This window comes from Anabrus simplex, chromosome 4, assembly GCF_040414725.1.
Source record: "Anabrus simplex isolate iqAnaSimp1 chromosome 4, ASM4041472v1, whole genome shotgun sequence".
In the NCBI taxonomy this organism is placed as follows: Eukaryota; Metazoa; Arthropoda; class Insecta; order Orthoptera; family Tettigoniidae; genus Anabrus; species Anabrus simplex.
The window spans coordinates 364,519,813-364,543,192 of record NC_090268.1 but is presented as its reverse complement, the minus strand read 5'-3'; the positions used below and the strand labels follow the sequence as shown (position 1 = coordinate 364,543,192).

The 23,380-nt window shown below is 38.9% G+C and overlaps 1 protein-coding gene across 2 annotated transcripts in view; it reads left to right on the top strand.

The window, feature by feature from the left end:
* Positions 1–23,380, top strand: part of LOC136871997 (uncharacterized) — a 176,424-nt gene that overhangs the window by 20,093 nt on the left and 132,951 nt on the right. For both annotated transcript variants that reach the window (XR_010859854.2, XM_067145787.2), the window contains exon 2: positions 20,073–20,148. Coding sequence is in view for 1 of the 2 variants with exons in the window: in XM_067145787.2 (XP_067001888.1) it covers positions 20,073–20,148 (76 nt within the window). In the remaining variant the exon portion in view is untranslated. The remainder of the gene's footprint in view (positions 1–20,072; positions 20,149–23,380) is intronic.

Here is a 23,380-nt window from a genome sequence, read left to right as displayed (position 1 = left end):
CGGTGTTCTCTGAATCCATATTGTTCTTCCTGTAGTTGTGGTTCTATTATTTTCCTTAGCCTTTTTTCAAGTATTTTCTCAAATATTTTCAAACCATGAGACAATAAAGTGATCCCTCTATAATTGCTACATTTCTTCCGGCTTCCTTTTTTGAAGAGAGGTATTATTATTCCCTTATTCCAATCATCTGGGACTTTCCTATCCTTCCATATTGCATTAATTACTCTATGAAGCCACTGTATTCCTATTGCACCAGTTGCTTTGATCATATCTGCACTGACCTCATCAAATCCTGTAGATCTTTCTTTGGGCATACTATCAAGGGCCGTCTCTACTTCCTTCCATGTTGGCGGACTCTCTTGGTCAGGCTCATCATTGCAGCTTAAACTGACCTGCGTGGTTACATCATTGGAGTCTTTCCCAGTACTGTTGTATAAATTATCAAAATAGGATTTCATGATCTTCCTTATTTCTGTCTCCTCCCTAACTATGTTACCATCTGGTTCCTCTATTGCTGTTATGTATTCATGGTCTCTTCTTATATTTCGTATTGTTCGGTAAAGTAGTTTAGAATTAGCTTTGCTGTCTTGCTCTAGTTTATCTGTGAAATCAGTCCAAGCTTTCTGTTTTTCTTCGGCCACAATTATCTTTACTTATAACTTCTGATCTCTGTATTTCTGCTGCAGTTCGTTTACTCTAGATTCGTTCCTTTGACTTCCTTTTTGCATTTCTTTGTCTCTGGCTTTCCTGGTTTCATTTTTCACTTTCACAGCAATCTTCACCCGATCGTTCCACCAAGGAGTTTCTTTTCCCTTCATTTTGCTATTAGTTTTACCACAAACTTCTAATGCAGCTCCGACAATGCTTTCTTTGAATCTAGTCCACTCGATGTTGCCTTCTTGTAATGCATCTGATGGTAATTTATTGGTCACTTTTTTTGTGTATTCAACTTGTTTCTCTGTCTTCTTTAGCTCCCATGTCTTAATTTTTGGTTTCCTGTATTTCTGAGGTCTATAAATTTCAATGTGCTTTATTGTTGCGAGGAGAAGTCTGTGGTCACTGTCCAGGCTTTCACTTGGTATAACTCTGACATCACATATGGTCTTTCCTGCTTCACTGTTAGATATAAAATAATCTATCAGAGTTTTAGTATCTCCATTCCAACTGTATCTTGTTAGTTTATGACTTAGCTGCTTCTGAAACCAACTGTTGTTTATTCTCAAGCCATTCCTTACACATAGATCTAGAAGACTTTCTCCTTCTGGGTTCCTGTCTCCATAACCATGTGGACCTAGTACATTTTCATATCCACACCTGTCTGATCCAACTTGAGCATTTAGATCTCCCATTATTATGATATTTTCCTCTCTTTCTATAGCTTCTTCTAAATCAGTTCAGAATTGTTCTTTTTCCTCTTCGTTACAGCCAGTCTGTGGGGCATACACCTGGACTACTGTCAGCACACTCTTGTTAAGAGAGATGTTCAACTTAATAATTCTTTCATTAACATATATTACCTCACTGATGACATCAATGTCCTCTCTTAATATAAAACCTACACCATTTTTGGCTTCTGTTTTATTTCCATTCCAATGTAGTTTGTATCCTTTTCTTAGCTTTTTTGTTCCTCTTCCCTTCCACTTTGCCTCACTCAGGCCAAGAATACAGAGGTTCCTCCTTTCCATCATATCTATCAGCTCCTCGCTTCTGCCAGTCAGGGTCAGGATATTTAATGTTCCAATTCTGTGTTTAGGACTCTTTCTTTTGGGCTTCTTCTCAGAACATCGTACTTGAACATCAGCCTTACGGTCATCATACGTTGCAGATGTTTGAGAAGACGTGTCTATCCGGTATTTTCTTTGCGTTCCGAGGCTCGTTTTGTAGTTGAAAGCAATCGATATAACCCTTCAGTTGACTTGCTAAGCCTAACACTGCTGGGGATTTTCTGTCAGGGGTAATCTCCCTTAGCCTTTGGCAGTCCCCTACCTCACTGCAAGGCAGCAGCTGATGAATTTATGTGTCATTTTGTACACAAGGGTCTCATCAAACCGGCCGTGTGGCATTCAGCCGGTCTTGGCACCTCTGGGGGTATTGGGTACGATAGATGCATTGATAGCTTGGATGTAGTGGTATTTCACGAATTTTGGCAGCGTACGTGAGCAGTAGCTGCTCCTTATCCGTAAAGGTGGAACTCCTGCTTCAGCGAGTAGGCTGGGAATGGGGCTAGTACAGAAAGCTCCCGTTGCCAGCCTAACTCCACTATGGTGAATACTGTCTAAAAGGCTCGGCATAGATTTTGATGCTGAGCCATAAGCCGCACTTCCATAGTCAATTCGGGAGAGGGTGGTCGCCGTGTAAAATCGTAGCAGTACCGCACGGTCAGCCCCCCAAGAAGTGCCACTGAGAAACTTAAGCATGTTAAGTATCTTCTTGCAGGCAATCTTCAACTGATGGATGTGGGGCTGCCACGTAAGTCTCTTATAAAAATGGAGACCTAGGAATCAGCTGGTGTCAACCACTGGTAAGACACTGTTTTGCAAGCGGAGCTCTGGTTCGGGATGCACAGGCCAACATCGACAGAAGTGTACAACTGAGGTTTTCGCTGCTGAAAATCGAAAACCATGTTGCAGGGCTCATCTGTTGACTCGGTTAATAGCTTGCTGTAGCTGTCTCTCAGCAAATGCCACCCTTCCGGAGGTGTAATGTAAAGCTAAATTGTCTACATACAGCGATGGAACGACTGCGGGCCCAGCAGCGGCAACTATGCCATTGATTGCGAACAGCGTGACACTCAGTACCGATCCCTGAGGTACTCCCATTTTCCTGAACGTAATTTTGAGAAAATGCATTCCCTGCTCGGACTCGAAAGAGACGGAGGGACATGAAGTTCTCAATAAACGTTGGCAAATTTCCTCGAAATCCCCACTGCTGTAGTGTGGAGAGAATCCCATATCGCCAGGTAGTGTCATAAGCTTTCTCCAGTTTAAAGATAAAAATTTCAATTATTCAATTTTAACGTTAAGCTTTCTCCAGGTCAAAAAAAAAAACATGGCGACTAGGTGTTCCTTCCGGAGAAAGGCCTCCTGAATGGTGCTCTCCAGTCTGAACACATAATCAGTGGCAGACCGATGAGAGCGAAAACCACAGCGGTAGTTAGACAAGAGACCCTCCTTTTCCATGGCCCACACAAGACGCCGGTTAACCATCCTTTCAAATAGCTTACAGAGGGAATTTGTAATGCATATTGGCCTATAACTAACCAGAAGTTTTTGATCTTTACCTGGCTTAGGAATTGGTATCACAATTCCCTCACACCATTGAGATGGAAACACTCCCTCACTCCATATTCTGTTGAATAGGGTGAGGATATCCTTGAGACAACTCTCACTCAAATGCTTAAGCATTTGATTATGGATTTTGTCCGGTCCAGGAGCCGTATTTCTGCATAGCGCGAGTGCACTCCGCAACTCCCACTCCATGAAGGGCACGTTGTAGGGATGCGAAGTACTAGAGGGAAAAGAGAGATGGTGTGCGTCTGCTTCACGCTTAATTGGAAGAAATGCAGTCGTATCTCCTAGAACTGGACGTATCTGCGAAATGTGACACGATGTGGTCAGCAATGACTGAAGGAAATTAACTATATCTCTATTAATGGAGATTCCGGGCACTGAGGACACATTCTGTATTCTGACAATACTGCGGAGTTTTGTCCACACTTGTGATGACAGAGTACGTGCCGTGATGGATGACACATACTTTTCCCACGTAGCTTTCTTACTTTCTAAAATATAAAAAACGGGCCTTCGCGCACAGACGCTTAAATGTGATATGATTGGCCATCGTAGGATTCCGCCGATAATATTTAAAAGCCTGTCTGCGATCACATATGGCTGCTGCAATTTCTTCCGTCCATCATGGGACCTGTTTCTGGTGACGATTAACGGACAAGGAAGGAATTGTTTCCTCTGCAGCAGCCAAAATTCCAGCAGTAATGGAAACAACGTGGTCGTCAACAGACTCCAGCATATCATCAGCCATCACTGCGCGGGCCAATTTGCCCGCCGAAGTAACCAGCGCTTGGGTACTTCGGACTGTCTTTGATTCAAGAGAGATAGAATTATTGGGAAGTGGTCACTATCAGAGAGGTCATCGTGTACTTGCCACCGTAGCAGGAGAACTAGCGCACGGCTGCAAAAAGTGGCATCCAGGTGTGAGAATGTGCCATGTGCACTGCTAAAATGTGTCGGTTCCCCTGTATTAAGCATGCAAAGATCAAACAGATTGATCATTCGCTCAGGCATCCTCCCCCTAGCACAGGAAGACGGAGAACCCCATAGTATGTTACGGATGTTCATGTCTCCCAGCATAAGGAAAGGAGGAGGTAACTGAGTGATCAAACCTTGTAGTGCACGCATTTCAAGGTTATATGTAATAGACAAGAAAAATGTTCCCCCGATCAATACATTTATTGTGAATGAATTATTGCACTAGTACCGGTTTCGACCTATCTTGGCCATCATCAGCTAGCACACAAATTTACAGTCATAGGTCAAAATTACAAAGATGTTACGTAAGAGCATCCGGATGTCTAATGAAAAATGGAAGTAAAATATATTGCAGTATGTTGCGTTAAAATATCTCAGATTAAAAGTGGTGATGGTTAGAATAAACTAAAACCTATTGATTGAGCATGGACATGAGTACATAAACACATTAAAATATATATGCCACATCATAAGACACTAAAAAATATAACACATTAAACACATTAAAACATGGTATATTTTAAAAACGTCTGTTAAAATTTGAGTTCGTGTTGCGTTGCATTCATTGTTCAATCCTCTTGTAGTTCTTGTGTTGATTAAGTTGAATATCGAGAATGTTCTATGGCTGATATACTTTGTATTGGTATGTTATAAGAACTCTTGTCATTAAAATTTGAAAATTGAGTACTGTGCAATTCAACTGTTGATGTAGTCAGGTAAGATTTATATATACAGCAAGATAGGGTTTAATTTTAGAGCAGTTGGTGGTGACACTTCTCTCGTCTATGCACGTTATATGGTTGTTATCTGTAAAGAAAAGCTAATATGAGTATAGCGTATGTATGAAGGTTTGCCTGGATGTATGTGTGAAATGAAAAAAGTACTTGCTGTTGTTGCTGTGGAGGTTGTGTTCCGATATGTTTGGAGATTTGTTGTGTTCTGCTGCGAGTACGTCTGGGGCTCATGTGAGCTGTGTGGAGGGATGTTGGTGGAGGGGATGGAGGAGTGACTATTGTGAAGGTAGGGGCGGGGTTAGGTTTGTGATTCGTCGGTTTGTTATGACGTGTGTTTACTAATTTGAGATAGTCATTTTTTATTGCAGGAATGACTTTGTCAAAGATGATACCTACTGGTTTTCTCTGTAATGTCGTTAATGTTATGATTGGGGTTAGCGTATTGATCCAAAGAAATATAGAAATCTTCGGTTATTTTGAGCAGGGGGCCCTTAGAGTTTATATTTAATATCATCATGTCATTATTGATGTCTTTGAAGTTGTGCTTAGATTCTTCTACATGTTGGCCTATTGATGAGAAATGGTTGTGCTTTACTGCATTTATATGTTCATTATAACGGACGGTGAAGTTTCTACCTGTACATCCAATGTAGCTTGTGTCACAGTTGTTACATTTGATGCGGTAGACACCTGATTGGTTGTATTTATTATTATTATTGACTGTTTTGGTGTTGTGTATAGTGTTGGTGCTGTTGTGTGTGGTTTTGAATGCTATTTTCAGGTTGTGCTTCTTAAAGATATTAGTTATAGTATATATATTGGTGTTGTTGAAGTTAAATAGGACATAATCTTTTTTCGGTTTGGCTGTTTTGATTAATTTAGTTTTAGGTTGGGATTTTATTTTGTGGATGATTTTGTTGACCATTTCTTTGCTGTATCCATTGTATTTGGCTATGTCGTGGATTAATTTTAATTCATTATTTCGATCTTCTATTGTCATTGGGATATTGAAAGCTCTATGTATCATACTATAATAGGCTGCTCTTTTATGTGTGTTAGAATGAACGGAGTCATTTTTTATGGTATTTAAAGTGTGTGTGGGTTTCCTATAGATCTTGTAAGATAAGTGAGTGTCATGCCTGGTTATTGTTAAGTCCAAGTAATTTAAGGTACGGTTATTTTCTGTTTCTTTAGTGAATTTAATTTGGGAGTCTAAATTGTTAAGTTTGTCTAGTATGGTATCTGCATCAGTGAATCTATTATCTATAATTACGAAGATATCGTCGACAAATCTACACCAAAAATATACAGAATATTATCTATTTTATTAATTGACGTGTGTTCTAGGTGGTCGATATATATTTCTGCTAATATTCCGGAAGCAGGAAATCCCATAGGTAATCCTTGTTGCTGATATATGGTATCATGAAATTTGAAGTAGTTATTGTTTAAGGCAAATTTAAGCAGAATCACGAATTCTTCTATTTCTAGGGTGCTCAAGTTACTATGGTTTTTTAGGTTAGATTCAATTATTTTGACTGTTTGTTTAATAGGAATGTTAGGGTACATGTTTGTTATATCAAATGAAGTAAGGGTATGATGTTTTTCGATCTTTAGTTCTTTGGTTCTGTTGCAAAAATCTATTGAGTTTTGTATTGTTTTGTTTGCTAAAAATGAATAATGCTTTTTCAAAAATTTCTGAATGAATTGTGATAACTTATAGGTTGGACTGGCTTTATAGTTTATAATCGGTCTCATGGGTACATTTTCTTTCCTATTAAACAAACAGTCAAAATAATTGAATCTAACCTAAAAAACCATAGTAACTTGAGCACCTTAGAAATAGAAGAATTTGTGATTCTGCTTAAATTTGCCTTAAACAATAACTACTTCAAATTTCATGATACCATATATCAGCAACAAGGATTACCTATGGGAACTCCTGCTTCCGGAATATTAGCAGAAATATATATCGACCACCTAGAACACACGTCAATTAATAAAATAGATAATATTCTGTATATTTTTGGTGTAGATTTGTCGACGATATCTTCATAATTATAGATAATAGATTCACTGATGCAGATACTATACTAGACAAACTTAACAATTTAGACTCCCAAATTAAATTCACTAAAGAAACAGAAAATAACCGTACCTTAAATTACTTGGACCTAACAATAACCAGGCATGACACTCACTTATCTTACAAGATCTATAGGAAACCGACACACACTTTAAATACCATAAAAAATGACTCCGTTCATCCTAACACACATAAAAGAGCAGCCTATTATAGTATGATACATAGAGCTTTCAATATCCCAATGACAATAGAAGATCGAAATAATGAATTAAAATTAATCCACGACATAGCCAAATACAATGGATACAGCAAAGAAATGGTCAACAAAATCATCCACAAAATAAAATCCCAACCTAAAACTAAATTAATCAAAACAGCCAAACCGAAAAAAGATTATGTCCTATTTACCTTCAACAACACCAATATATATACTATAACTAACATCTTTAAGAAGCACAACCTGAAAATAGCATTCAAAACCACACACAACAGCACCAACACTATACACAACACCAAAACAGTCAATAATAATAATAAATACAACCAATCAGGTGTCTACCGCATCAAATGTAACAACTGTGACACAAGCTGCATTGGACGTACAGGTAGAGACTTCACCGTCCGTTATAATGAACATATAAATGCAATAAAGCACAACCATTTCTCATCAATAGGCCAACATGTAGAAGAATCTAAGCACAACTTCAAAGACATCAATAATGACATGATGATATTAAACATAAACTCTAAGGGCCCCCTGCTCAACATACCGAAGATTTCTATATTTCTTTGGATCAATACGCTAACCCCAATCATAACATTAACGACATTACAGAGAAAACCAGTAGGTATCATCTTTGACAAAGTCATTCCTGCAATAAAAAATGACTATCTCAAATTAGTAAACACACGTCATAACAAACCGACGAATCACAAACCTAACCCCGCCCCTACCTTCACAATAGTCACTCCTCCATCCCCTCCACCAACATCCCTCCACACAGCTCACATGAGCCCCAGACGTACTCGTAGCAGAACACAACAAATCTCCAAACATATCGGTACACAACCTCCACAGCAACAACAGTAACTACTTTTTTCATTTCACACATACATCCAGGCAAACCTTCATACATACGCTATACTCATATTAGCTTTTCTTTACAGATAACAACCATATAACGTGCATAGACGAGAGAAGTGTCACCACCAACTGCTCTAAAATTAAACCCTATCTTGCTGTATATATAAATCTTACCTGACTACATCAACAGTTGAATTGCACAGTACTCAATTTTCAAATTTTAATGACAAGAGTTCTTATAACATACCAATACAAAGTATATCAGCCATAGAACATTCTCGATATTCAACTTAATCAACACAAGAACTACAAGAGGATTGAACAATGAATGCAACGCAACATGAACTCAAATTTTAACAGACGTTTTTAAAATATACCATGTTTTAATGTGTTTAATGTGTTATATTTTTTAGTGTCTTATGATGTGGCATATATATTTTAATGTGTTTATGTACTCATGTCCATGCTCAATCAATAGGTTTTAGTTTATTCTAACCATCACCACTTTTAATCTGAGATATTTTAACGCAACATACTGCAATATATTTTACTTCCATTTTTCATTAGACATCCGGATGCTCTTACGTAACATCTTTGTAATTTTGTCCTATGACTGTAAATTTGTGTGCTAGCTGATGATGGCCAAGATAGGTCGAAACCAGTACTAGTGCAATAATTCATTCACAATAAATGTATTGATCGGTGGAACATTTTTCTTGTCTATTACATTGAATCCAATCAATATGGAATATGAAACTTATAAATAATAATTTCAAGGTTATAATCCAGTGGAATGTACATGTTGCAAAATGTTGTCATTACTGGCAACGGAGTGTGAACTGCAACTGCATCTAGCTGAGTACGGAGCGATACTTCCTCGTTGAAGACGTTGGAGCGAACTAGGGTACAAATGCCCCCAGTTGCCGCGCCATCCACAGCTACTCTGTCTTTGGAATAAAGACGATATCCTCTCATAGTCGTGTCGTGTCCAGGGCTCAAACAAGATTCCTGTAGACAGACTATGGAGGCCGCATAGACGGATATCAATTGACGTAACTCAGCTAGGCGACAGTGGTAACTACTGCAGTCCCACTGCAATAGTGCCATTGTGTGGATAGGTAAAGCTTTGAATTCAGAGCAATTTCTTGCCCTTCGTTCTGTCCATTACCTGCCAGGTTCCGCTTTCTTTGTCAGTATCATTTTTGTCATAATCACCATCTATGACAATGAGTGGTCCAGTCTCCATTGTCTCCTCAGAAGAAGGAGGCGCGGTGACTGGACACTCTGCAGACGGTGATCTCATTGATCGAGAACAGTGGGCCTTCTTCCTGGGAGAACTAGGTTCTCCAGAAAGTGATCGAACAAGAGGGCGTCGGGGCCTCTCTCTCTTGCCCACCGTTTCTGTCTTTTTTGGAGGAGAGCCAGCAGACGGCTTGCCGGATATCTTCTAGGATCCTGTGAACCCCAGTTGAGTTGGAGAAGGCTTCTTCTCCAATTTCTTAAAGGAGCTCTGTGGCTTCACCTTCTCCTCCTTTATGATATGGGCATTGGAAGGAGGGCTGGACTTTCCAGCCCTATTTGGGGAAGTCTTTCCCCCCGCCCTGTTGGGGGCGGACTTCCCAGCCGAACGTTCCTGAGAAGGCCCTTCCCAGACGTCAACGACAGTAACGCTCTTTTCGATGCTTCAGGTATTGAATCTCCAGTTTCTTTATTTATTGTATTTTGTTGCTGGCTTTGTCTTTATGAAGCATTTTCAGTACTGGTGTTCTGTACAAAACTCTGTGGAGTGATCCGCACATTAGCGACCTTTTCAGCGAAGGAGATGGAGAACTCGGGAGCAGCCATGGACTTGAACTTCCTCCGGGCGTTTGGATAAGATAGCTTATTAAGCATTTTTATCTCCTGGATATTCTTCTCCTGCTGGAATGTGGGGCACTCCTTGGAGATTGGAGCATGTGTACCCGGGCAGTTGACGCACACAGGTGGGGGTGTGCAGTCAACCCCAGCATGCTCGCACTTCCCACACATTTTGCAGGTCGTCGAACCTGTACATCGCAATGAGGTGTGGCCAAACTTTTGACAGTTATAGCACCTCGTTGGTGCCGGAATATATGGACGAACAGTCAGACGATACATTGCAAGTTTTATCTGTTCAGGTACGGTCTTGGCGTCAAAGGTAAGGATGAAAGCACCCGTATCTAGTAGGTTATCACCCACACGCCTCTTCAACCTCTTCACGTCAGTTACACCCCGACATGCTAGGTACTGGATCATCGTATCATCGGAAGACTTAACCTAATCCCTGTGGAATATAACTCCTTTGCAGGAGTTAAGGGTTTGGTGCTTCTCGATTTTCACCTCTACCTTTCCGAATAACTTGGCTTTAAGGTGCCGTCTGGACTGTTCAGCCATAGATGTCTTGATAAGTATGGATCCATTGCGGAGCTTGCGCATCTCGTCAACTTCACCAGCAACAATTTCTTCGATGGAATTGCTGATCATGAAAGGACATTCATCAAGAAAACTCTTACCATAGACCATGGAAGCAACCAGGAATCAAGGAAGACGTTCGTCACTTACATAATCCACTGGAACTGGAGTATACTGCTTGCGTTTCTTACCTAATTTATATGCTGTGTTTTGAAGGGTGCCACCCTTTGAAATAGTTGAAAGAGAAGAGAGAGGTTCCGTTTTTTAGTCCCACGAGTACTCCGGAAATATGAAGTCGACCTTTGGCAGAGCCAAGGAGATGTACTGAAGGCAAGGCTATATACTCCAGAGGGTGCCCGGTATCTGGAGGGGGTCGCCAGGAACTTTTCACCCAGTAGCCATGCATCACCTCGCCATGACCCAAAACTTGTGGTTGGGGGAGGATAAAACCTCCGTACTGACCTATTCTACCCGAGGCAGAGAGGGTGGCCAGGCAGGAAGAGGAATGAAATTTAAGGAAGTGAGAATAGAAGGGTAGAAATAGTGATGAAGAATAAAAAAGAGCTCAGGCAACTTGGGGGACACATTATTAGTCTGGCCCTACACCGAGGCCAATCCAGCATGGGTAACCCTGAGCTGGCACAGCCCTTGGGATCAACAAGCACACAAGCCCCCACACCGACGTCAAGGTCATGGTGTCCCGAGAGGGGTTTTTTCTTTAGTCACGCTGTAGAAGGGTGCTAGCATTTAACGAGCTGGTCCGTGAGCTTTGAGGTTCGGACCGTACTTCAGGTGATCCCAGTCTTTTGGTCCCTGTGCCACAGTGAGTTGAGCTAGAAAAGATTGCGCAGCAAAGAGCAGGTCCGGTCCAAGCTAAAGACCGTAAATGTACATCTCTAAATGTCACACATGACAAAATTCGACTAGTGGACTTCATACTCACTAATTAGAGTATTATAGACTGAGAGGTTTTTCTTGCCTCTTTTGCAAAATAATGTGTAATATGTGCTTAATTTTTAAAAAGTGTTAATTTGATTGTATTTGCACTATATATTGTCAATTTGAGTCCATGGCTGAAGATGACCCATAATGGGATCGAAACCGGTCCCATTGTATAAGTGATTTGACATCATATTAAATGGTATTGAATAGATGGACTTTTATTTTAATTTCTTATTAATGTGAATATTTGTCGATATGGATCATGATGAAGTTTATATCGTATGATGAAGGTAGATAGCTTGCCTCAGTTTTGTTTCGTCTGGAATCACGCGTGTTGTTGTATACTTGCCCAAAAAGTTCCTGAACTGTTCATTGTTCACTTTATTAGGAGAAATGTTAGGTGATACCATCATTTTACACAGATCTTTCAAGAAATCTCACACTCTGTAAGAGGTGGAGGGTTTAGCTACACTGAAGAAATAACTATCCGCTGTACTGAGTAGTTTGCCTGTCAATAACATACTCTTGTACATGAAAACATTTCCCTGCTGTTGCTTTAATTTCACACACTTTACAGGAAAGTAATTTTCCATTTGTACTAAAATATTTTTCGCCAAATTCTTTCAAAAAAGTATTTCATTTTGAACTTCCACTACACTTAGCTTTTGGTATGTTGATGTTCACTAAGACACTCGAAACGTCACTGAAGGATATAGCAGATATCTTGGATTCAGAAGGTAAAATGGACTGTATCGCAATTGATCTATCTAAGACATTTGATAGTAGATCATGGAAGACTACTAGAAATAGAACTCATAGAATTAGAGTAGGTGAAGCGTTCGTTATCTGATCTTGTAATGATTAAGAGAGGGAGCAGTCCTGCAGGGCAGTATTATTGGACCTTTATGTTTTCTTGGATATATAAATGATATGAGTAAAGATCTGGAATCACAGATAAGGATATTTGCGGATGATGTTATACTGTATAGAGCAGTAAATTAGTTGCAGGATTGTGAGCGACTGCAAGGGGGCTTAAACAGTGTACTGAGATAGACAGCAGACAGTAGTATAACCCTCTTGGAGACAGGAGCCGATCTGGTCGGCCGCTCACCATTAGCTAGAAGAGGCCAGAGCTCCGCCTCCACTCTACTACTGTAAAGTGCCAGGCTGTTTTTAGTGGAAATACATGTATTTTAAAATTCACATGTATCTACTGGTGTATGGTAAATACCAGCAGGAAATTTTCTACATGTTGACTACATAGGATAAGCAACTGATGAGAGTGATATAAAGAATCAAAAACGCTTTATTGTTGATATTATAGTTGTCGATATTGTTCACTTTTTAGGAAGGGAAAAACATTTTTGTACTTTCTCTCTCAATATCTACTTTGAAAAAATAATTTACGATACAAAAGAATATACATAATGATATAGAATGTATTTCTAAATATAATTCTATAAAATAATTACTTTGAACGAGAAACATAAAATTGAAACTTATGTCACTAGGAAAAACAAGACAATTACTCACCGATAAAGTTTGGGTGTATATATCGATGTATGGCAAATACTGACAAGAAATTTTCTTCACGCGGACTACATAGTGTAAAAAATAATCCTGAGTTATTAAAAAATTAATAGCTGATATTATAGTTTTTATTTTCAGGGAAAACCTTTTTCTCATTTTCGGTTCCAGTATCTGTTTGAAAAAAAAAAAAAAAAACATTTTACAGTACAACAGAATATGTGTAATTAAAAAATCTATGGCATTAAAGCCCTGATGGGCCTTGGCCTACCAAGCGACTGCTGCTCAGTCCAAAGACCTGCAGTTTACAAGGTGACGCATGCTCAGTGAAACAAATTCTCTTGATCATTATTCTTGGTTTTCTAGACCAAGGTCACCCGCTCACCCTAAGATATCTCCTTAATTGTAATCACTTAGTATCACTTAGGTTGAGTGGACCTTGAACCATCCCTCAGGCCCAGGTAAAAATCCTTGGCCTGGCCGGGAATCGAACCCTGGGTGAGAGACAGGCACGCTACATTTGGCCTGCAGAGACCGACATTTATGTAATGATAGAGAATTTATTTCTGAACAGAATTCTATAAAATAATTACTCTGAATGAGAGAAAGATAACCAATAAAAATACAAATTGAAATGTAGTACAGTATGTCACTAGTAAAAAGAAGGAAAATGACAAAATAAATTTACTCACCGAAAATTGTTGAGATGAAGACATCACCAGATATATAATGTTCAAAGTTTGAGACCACTGTTGAAGTACGTAGTGGTATGGTCGTATATTTACACTAACACTAATAGGAACAATAAAGACAATAAAAAATTTAACCCTAATGCAACTTTATAAAGAAAAGTCTGTGTTTTTTGTTGAAATGGCACTTTAAATATATTTTGTTTATTTAAGGCACTTAACGAAGAGCTGTACATTTAGTATGCAGGTCTTTATTGCACTTGACGCACACTCTTCCTGTGATGCGGAGAGCTACATACAATGCACCGTCTTTCTAATTTACCTGACAGAAGTTTTGCGCCACACACAGGAATATACGTGATAATTTTTTGTCTATTCTCAAACCATTCATCACTCAGAGATTCAATTATACTGGAGTAGAGGTGGAGCCTAGTCATTTGTTTTCCGTTACAGTTTTCTAAATACCACAAATAAGCATCAATACCTGCTGAAAAAAATATCACGTGAACCACTTGCCATTTTGCTGTCACAAATCCACTCGCTGCAAGAAGCAATTTCTTGCTGACCGGTTAGCGGTATTTCTAAACACAGGAAACGACTCTCGTGAAAGCTAGAATACCCTCTTAGAACTGCCAAAGCAAAGTCAGGCACACTATAACTTGTAGCTCCTTTACTATAGGTTGTCACAAAAGTATGCACATCACTATAGGTTGCCACAAAATTATATATGTTATAGAATTTTAAGCCAGCCAATGTAATCGGCTCTGGCAAATTCCGATTGGATTTTTAAAGGTCAACCTGATTGGCTTTGGCAATTTACGGGGCGGGTGCTCGCAGTACCACCTGGCTCCAAGAGGGTTAATGTAAATGGGATGAAAAGGCAAGTTGTAAGTTTCACCAAGGAATAAAGTCCTCTCACTTTAAATTATTGTGTTGTTGGGGTGATAGTACCTCATGGGGAACAATGTAAGTACTAGGTGTTAATACAAGGAACGGTCTTCATTGGGGTAATCATATTAACAAGGTAGTTAAGAAAGGTTACAGATCCCTTCACATGGTTATGAGAGTATTTAGGGGTTGTAGTAAGGATATTAAGGAGAGGGTGTATAAGTCCCTGGTAAGACTGGAATTAGAGTATGGCTCCACCGCATGGGACCTTCACCACGACTACTTGATACAAGAACGATTTGTTCTGGGTGATTTCCAACAAAGGAGTAGTGTTACTAAAGTGTTGCAAACTTTGGACTGGGAAGACTTGGGAGTAAGGAGATGAGATGCTTGACTATGCGGTATGTTTCGAGCTGTCAGTGATGAGTTGGCGTGGAATGACATGAGTAGAAGAATAAGCTTGAGTGGAGCTTTCAAAAGTAGGAAAGACCATAATATGAAGATAAAGTTGGAATTCAAGAGGACAAGATTGGGGCAAATATCATTTATAGGATGAGGAGTAAGCAATTGGAATAAATTATCAAGGTTAATGTTCGATAAATTTCCAAGTTCATTGAGAATATTTAAGAAAAAGCTAGGTAAACAATTCTTAGGGAATCTTCTAGCTGGGCGACCACCTTAAATGATCATTGATGATTGAAAAGTTTGATGAGTCATGTACACAGAATGTTACATTGAGAGGTTTTTGTAATGACGCCTGATGCCAAAAACTCTCCTCTTTCTTCCAGGCTTAGGACTGTTTACCTCCCTATAATCTTTCTAAACAAACCCTCTAACTCATACGTACCACTACAGGCCATCTGTTCGCAAATCCCTCTCTCTTCTCCACCCATTATGATCTACCAATCTCATTCTTAGTTTCCCTCTCCATAGTTTTATTTAAATACCTAAATATCCTTCCTACATAATACCCCACCGATAAATTTCCTGCTTCCTTAACCCTTCAGTGGCGTGGACCATTTGATGCCGCATTTCATCTCAGCGGCCCCGAAAACTGTGGATTTGACACTATTTTAGATTATTTTTCAGCTTCCTTCGGCATGGGGATGAAAAGGGATAGATAGAAAATGCCCAAAATGACTGAAATTATTGTTGAATCCACAATGTTCACGGTCCCTAGGTTGACCGGTGACAGTACCAGTGACAGTTGGAATTGTGAAGGGAAGGTTTACACCTTTTAATGTCCAAAAAACTTTTTTTACTTTTTTCATGTTTTTTGATAGTTTATACCTTATTTTATAATATACTGCTTGTTTATTTTGTACAAGTCATCTCTTCAGGTCTCAAATGCTATTCGAATGTCAACTTGACAGCTGGGAGTTTGTCTGCTTTTGGTATAACTGATAAGATATATTGTTGCCGCATTTTTAAAAGACATTGAATTTCGCGGCATGTACTCTCGTCCCTTCCTTGGAAGCACAGCAGCAGGCGGTGGTATGCACTCTGGCGCAGCAGATATGGCAAATTCATCAATTTGAATCGTGCGTCCGGAAGTTACAAAGTATCCTCATTTTCTCTGCCATATCAAATGTGCCATCGTTCCTTATAATATAACACGAAGAGTATCCCTGAAATAGTTTTTCCCTCTCCACTGCATCCCATTTACTCCTCTCCTCTTGAGATCTTCATTAACCTGGTCTGTCCATCTCTTTCAAGGCCACCGGGCGAGTTGGCTGTGTGGTTAGGGGCGCGTAGCCGTGGTCTTGCATCCGGGAGATAGTGGGTTCGAATCCCACTGTCGGCAGCCCTGAAGATGGTTTTCCATTGTTTCTCATTTTCACACCAGGCAAATGCTGGGGCTGTACCTTAATTAAGGCCACGGACGCATCCTTTCAATTCCTAGCCCTTTCCTATCCCATCGTCGCCTAAGACCTATCTGTGTCGGTGCGACGCAAGGCCACTAGCAAAAAAAAAACCATCTTTCAAGGCCATCCAATAAGTCTTCTTCTGGGCACCTCCATCTCCAGATTCTGGCGTGGAGTTTGAGTTGGGTGCATTCGCCTCACATGACCTAACCACTTCAATCTCGCAGCACCTATCCTTTCCTCCATGGTCAATTTCACCTGCAGGTCTCTCCTTACATATTCATTCTTGACTCTGTCTCTCCTGGTTTTTTGTTGAGCTGACCTAAGGGGCTTTAGCGAAACTGTTACAAGGCTGAAAGATAATGAATGATGGAAAATAATACAGTGGAGATACTATAGATGACTGATTTATGGTTTTAGTAATGTCAATTCTGCATTGGGCATTGTAGTTATTCCCCATATTTTCTAACTAGTTGTTTTGAAAGGTAAAAGCTTGTGTGAGGGAAGCCAATTCAGGTTGATTTCAGATCTTAAAGGTCGGTGACAACCTATTTGAATATCATTCTAGAAAATTACTTTTCAGTGGCATTTGAGGGACTTCTGCAGGAACAAAGAAATCTAGAGGATTATGATGAAAATTTAATCTAGAAAATTTGTTACTGTGTGATGCAGTTTTCCATGTAGTTCTCTAATTCCCAGAAGTGGCGGTGGTGGTGATTATTGTTTTAAGATGAAGTACAACTGGACAACTATCCTCTATTTAACACTAATCAGTGGGAAGACATGATAGGGGTCTGACACTTCAAAAAATGAAGGTATCGGCCAAAGAAAGACATGGACCATAAAGTGCATGAAAATGAAAGACTCGCTCGCAAATGTAATACTGTCAAGGTTGAAAAAGAACAAGAGTTGACCAAGGGAGGTCAAAAGGATAGGTGAAAATTAGGAGCCTGACAAAAGTAAGTGGAAGCAATGCCGGGACTCAGCTATGGGCCCTATGGACGCCAACCCACGCTCCAAAGTTAAGAGTCTCAGGGGCCTCTTTTAGTTGCCTCTTACGACAGTCAGAGGATACCGTGAATTTTATTGCCCCACACCCTTACTCTTTGCAAAGCAGATAAATATGGAATTCTTGATTCTATGGTGCTAATGAAAATGTGTTCCATTACGTAGACTGAACTGCTAGTCATGATTTTTTCTCTTAACCTCTGTGTGAACAAATATAAGATTCTATACATGTTCAATGACGAGATGTTTATAATCCATTAATGGAACACATTTTATGAATAGTGGCATAGAACCAAGACTGAACTATTAGTCATAACTTTTCCCTCTTAACCTGTGTGTCAGCAAACATAAGATTCTTTTGTACTTGAACAACGATGAGATGTTTCAAATAGATTTCACGTCACCATTTTGTTGTCAAATGGCACACAAATACCATGTAAATTTGATTTGCGGTAGACATGTACATAACACCTTTTTTTTTTTTGTTATGCTAATTTTACTATTTCACTTTCTATCAACAATTAAGTTCCCAGAAGGAAACCACAATTTAATTTCATCAGTTGCAAATGTTAAAAATATTTGAGCTCTTAAGGCCTTTCCAATCATGAAATTACCAGTGTTTCACCCCAGTGTAGCATTGGGCTCATCAGTTGGATTGCTACACCTTTCCAAGACGCTGGCGGCTAGTGCACTGTTGAGACACTACTGCAAGCCTCTTATGTAGGACAATGCATTGACGGTGCACTAGGGGAAGCACGTGCCTGCCTTTGGCCTTTATATCAAAAATTAAGTTCCCAGAAGGGAACCACAATTTAATTTCATCGATTGCAAATGTTAAAAACATTTAAGCTCTTTAGGCTCATCAGTCACTGCTACAATGGGACGAAACACTGTAATTTCACGATTGAAAAGCCCTAAAGAGCATAAATGTTATTTAACTTTCATTCTTTGCCAGACCAAGGATGTCCCCAAGAGGGACTAAACATGTACTTATAACTTTGCTTTTGTAAGTATTGTAAAGGTGGAATTTTTAATGTTAATATCTTTAAACCATCCATTGTTATGTAGAAGGTAGATCAAACAAACATGTTACTACTATTATTATTATTACAATTGGCTTTACGTCACACGGACAGGTCTTATGGCGACGATGGGACAGGAAAGGGCTAGGAGTGGGAAGGAAGCGGTCGTTATGATGTAATAAAGGCAAATATTTTTAATGACTATAATTTAGCTAAATGTAATATAACATTTTTTGTAAGGAGAAGTAATTCGTATTTGTCATGCATAGTGTTATCCAGATATAAAAAGTAGAATTGTATAAGATAGAATTAACTTGAAACAGTTGTATTATGTCTATAAGTTACTTACCCATGATTAGTAGAGACAAAGTAGATATAATGACAGTTGACAAACATTTTTTTTTTTGCTATTGGCTTTACGTCACACCAACACAGATATGTCTTATGGCGACGATGGGACAGGAAAGGGCTAGGATTGGGAAGGAAGCGGCCGTGGCCTTAATTAAGGTACAGCCCCAGCATTTGCCTGGTGTGAAAATGGGAAACCACAGAAAACCATCTTCAGGGCCGCCGACACTGAGGCTCGAACCCACTATCTCCCGATTACTGGATACTGGCCGCACTTAAGCGACTGCAGCTATCGAGCTTGGTAGTTGACGAACAAAACAAGATCACACATCAAGTAAAATTTCGAGAACAGTTGTTAGTCACATGTAGAGGAAACGTCCAAGCAATATCAGTCATCACAACAAATGATACCATACTTACACACAGGAAGCATAGTGTTGCCGAATTACTGATGAGTCCATATGAACAAGGGGGAAGGTATAGGGATAGGGAGACCCACTGCTGAACTTGGAAGTACAGTTCCATGCAAAATGTAATCAGCCGGAGGAAGTCTCTGTGCAGTACTAATTAAGATTAAAATACTTAAACCTGCACAACTCTGTAAAGATGACTGTATTGCATACTCATGTTACAAACACAGAACATCTTTTACAGTCTAAAAGTAAATACAGTAAAATGACACACCTCAAATTACATGGTTCTGAATACATATGCCTGTGTACAAAGTGTTGTTATTGTAATAAACATAATATTATTTTTTAACATCATGCTATGTTTGATTATGAAGACTATAAATGCAAATTTTTCTTCATCAGTCCAATGTCACTACAGACTTCCCCTACATGACTGTTGGGTTACATTTGTCTCTCTCCCCCTCTCACATACATTTTCACCGAGTATTGTAGTGGTGTGTGATAGCCAGTGCACCATTAAAATGCAGTCTTGCTCCTCGAGCACACCTGTCATAGCCACCACTGTTTCAAGGTTTTTCTGTATACTCATTTTCAAAGTAGTAGTTTCTGTTCTTCTCTCTAGGTTCCTTAGAATTGACCTAATTTTTATTGTGATAGTTTCCCCATTTGTTTATTTAAAGGAATGACACATCATCTGCAACTTTTATCATAACATTGTTTCAATATCTTTAATGTTTTAATTGTTCTTAAAAGTGTTCTTCTTTTACTCAGGCTCATGATGTTTCATCCACTGATAACAGAGAGAGAGTTAGAGATGACGAAGAAGAGGAAATAGTAATGAAGGTAGGTACAAAATGCAAATTGGTCTAATATTCATTATAGAGTGTTAGAATGAAAAATAGCCATCAACCCTTTGGATGCTGGCTGAATTTGTATACTTTTATGCTCGAAGTGACAAACCCTTTTCCCTAAAAATGCAGTGTTGGATAAATGTTCATAATTTCTTAGCTATTGAAGCTAGTCCCTTGATTCCTTTTGTGGCAGCTACCTGGGCACAGATTTAAGGTGCTTGACACACTGAGCACAGCCCATTTTGTTGCCCTCTCCTATTTTATCATAAGTGAATCATGAAGTATAGTAATAATTCTCAATATTTAGGGACTAAGTTTAGTTGATTATTGATCTACAGTCTAATATTAGATTATGAAGCAAATTATTAAAACATGTTTTTTTAAAATATTTGGTATAATATTAAATTATCAGTGAATGTAAAACCATTAATCATAACTTGAATATGTAATTAACTCACTGACTTGGAAAAGTCTTTTAGAATCTATGTGTGAGCAATGTAGAAAGAGTGCACGCGTATTAGGGTTGCCATTAGAAAAAACATGATTAACACAATACACCCAGTGGTAGTAATATTACCATCAAACTTTGTGAAGCTGTTAGTAATATTACCATCATCATAATTTTACAGTTCAAATTTTCTGGATACGGTTGGCGAGCCTCTTCCATTCTGTCTTATTGAGACACATTCTGTTATTAATTACGTCCTCCCTCGATCTTCAGTGTCCATCTTTACAGTGTCCTCCAGTGGGTTCTTGATCTTTCAACCATCTGCTTTCCTGCCACATGTCTCTCCAAGTTAACATATGCTGTCCTTGTTGGCTCCATCCTCATTACATGCCCAAACCACTTCAATCTGGACATGCTGACCTGATGTAACAATCCCAGCTTCCTTCCTAACCACATCATTCCTTAACTTGTCCAGTTTGGTTTCTTGACTTGTGTGGCGCTAGTGCTGTAACAGGTATAACTTAAAAACAATATTCTCTCACCCATGGTTAACTAATGTAGATATCGAGCTTGAATATTATTATTATTTTACGATTGTGATTATTATTATTTCATGTATGTACAGCTGGGAAGTTTTGCATCCATTTAGTATTAGTATTGCTATTATTTATGTAGTCGAATGATCGTATTATGTGTGAGGTTATGTCATGGAACATATATTGTACATAGACATTGATATCAGTTCTGTTAATGTAAATACCTGTAAATTAATATTATGTAATTTATTCTTACCTGTATATATAAATTGTAATCCGTAATTGTAAAACACACTGTAACTTCCAGAATGGTATGACACTAGAACTATTGAGAATATTCTGTACACTATTTCTATGTATTGGATGTGTGTGTTAATTTGTGTATATATGTAAATAAAATTCATTGTACCAACTGACAGCATCTTGTGTGCGTCTGTTTGGATACGTTATGTGGACCCAAGGAACTTCATCCCAGATATCTGCAACCTTGATGTATCTTTCTTAGTGAGGATGCAGGTTACAATGCCATAGGTTAAGGTTGGCATGAAATACTGATTGAACATCACCAGCTTTGATTTTGTTAGTACTTTGGGATCCCAGAGGAGTGTTCGTACTTGCTGATAAAAGTGAGAGCTCTTTTGCACTCTGTTTGCCACCTCCTTTGTGGCTCGTGTATCTCGAGATATTACACTGCTGAGGTATGTAAAGCTTTCCACACTTCCCAGTGGATGGTTTCCTAGCATGATGTTCGCTGGTTGACCCTCTCTTTTTATTGCCATCACTACTGTTTTGAGTTTGCATATCTTGAGATTGAACTCCTGGAACTTCACCTTCCATTCATTGAGTCTCGACTGTACTTATTCCCCAGTTTCTCCCCAGATCATAAAATCATCAGTGAAAGCCATTGCATTTAGTTCACCAGAGGTTTTCTTGATATTCTTCATTATGTAATCCATGATGGTGATAATAATGGGGGTAGTGCACTGCCTTGCTAGACTCCAATTTTGGTCTGGAACTAGGATGAATGTCCATCACCCAATCACACACAGCTTGTACAGTTCTCATGCATCGGAACTTTCCTCACCAGTCTGTCTGGCACATTCCTTTTTCTCAGGCATTGCCGTATGTTCTGTCTTGCAATGCTGTCATATGCCTTCTCAATTCAAGTAAGACCATAAACAGATCTTTGCCTTTTTCCCAATATTTTTCCTTTAACATCAGTCAATCAGTCAATACTGATCTGCATTTAGGGCAGTCGCAAAGAAATTGGAAATTTATTGAACATCTCCCTTGGTAAGTTATTCCAATCCCTAACTCCCCTTCTTATAAATGAATATTTGCCCCAGTTTGTCCTCTTGAATTCCAAATTTATCTTCATATTGTGATCTTTCCTACTTTTATAAACGCCATTCAAACTTATTCGTCTACTAATGTCATTCCACGCCATCTCTCCGCTAACAGCTCGGAACATACCACTTACATAAATAAATAACCCATTAGTGCCTGAATTAATTTTTTTCTGAGATTTGCTTACTTATTGTGTTTTGCCGCATGTTTGAGACCAAAATAAACTAATAAAACAAGTTTCAGAATTTTGGAATCGCTAGGTCATAAGATATTTGACGTTGCCGTATGGTAACGCTAGGCGCTTGCACTACCTATTTTTAAACAATGAGTTTTGAAAGTCAAATTTAGGTTGCAAAGTGTTTTTTTTTTCGTTTTCGTGCAATAACAATGTTGAAATATCTTAGCATTATTTATTGTAAGAATATGGAATATCAGTTTTTATTCACATCACGGTAAAAAAAATAGAATTATTGAACAAGGGAGAAAATATTTGTTTACAGTATATAGACACATATGTACAGTTCATTGCCTGTCAAAATAAAACACTCACTGGAACAATAGAATAAAATAAAAAATACGAAGAAGAAGAAGAACTTCAGATGCAGTTACAAACTATTAGTCTATACTTTCGGAGGCATATAAAAGCCCACCCTCAGTACTTGCGCGTTAGCCACAGAGATAGAGAATGACAATCTTTCACTGTCTTCATATCATCCTGCGTGTCCCAATAAGAACGCTTGGAGGGCAACCTATTATATCTAGAAATGAAAAGTATGGCGACAAAGCAACGAATTTCATCAGAAGTTATTTGTGGGTCCGTACAATTTAAAAACACCCCATACATTTTAGACTCTCGAACTAAATGTTCGATCAGCTGGTTATCTGTAAACAATTAAA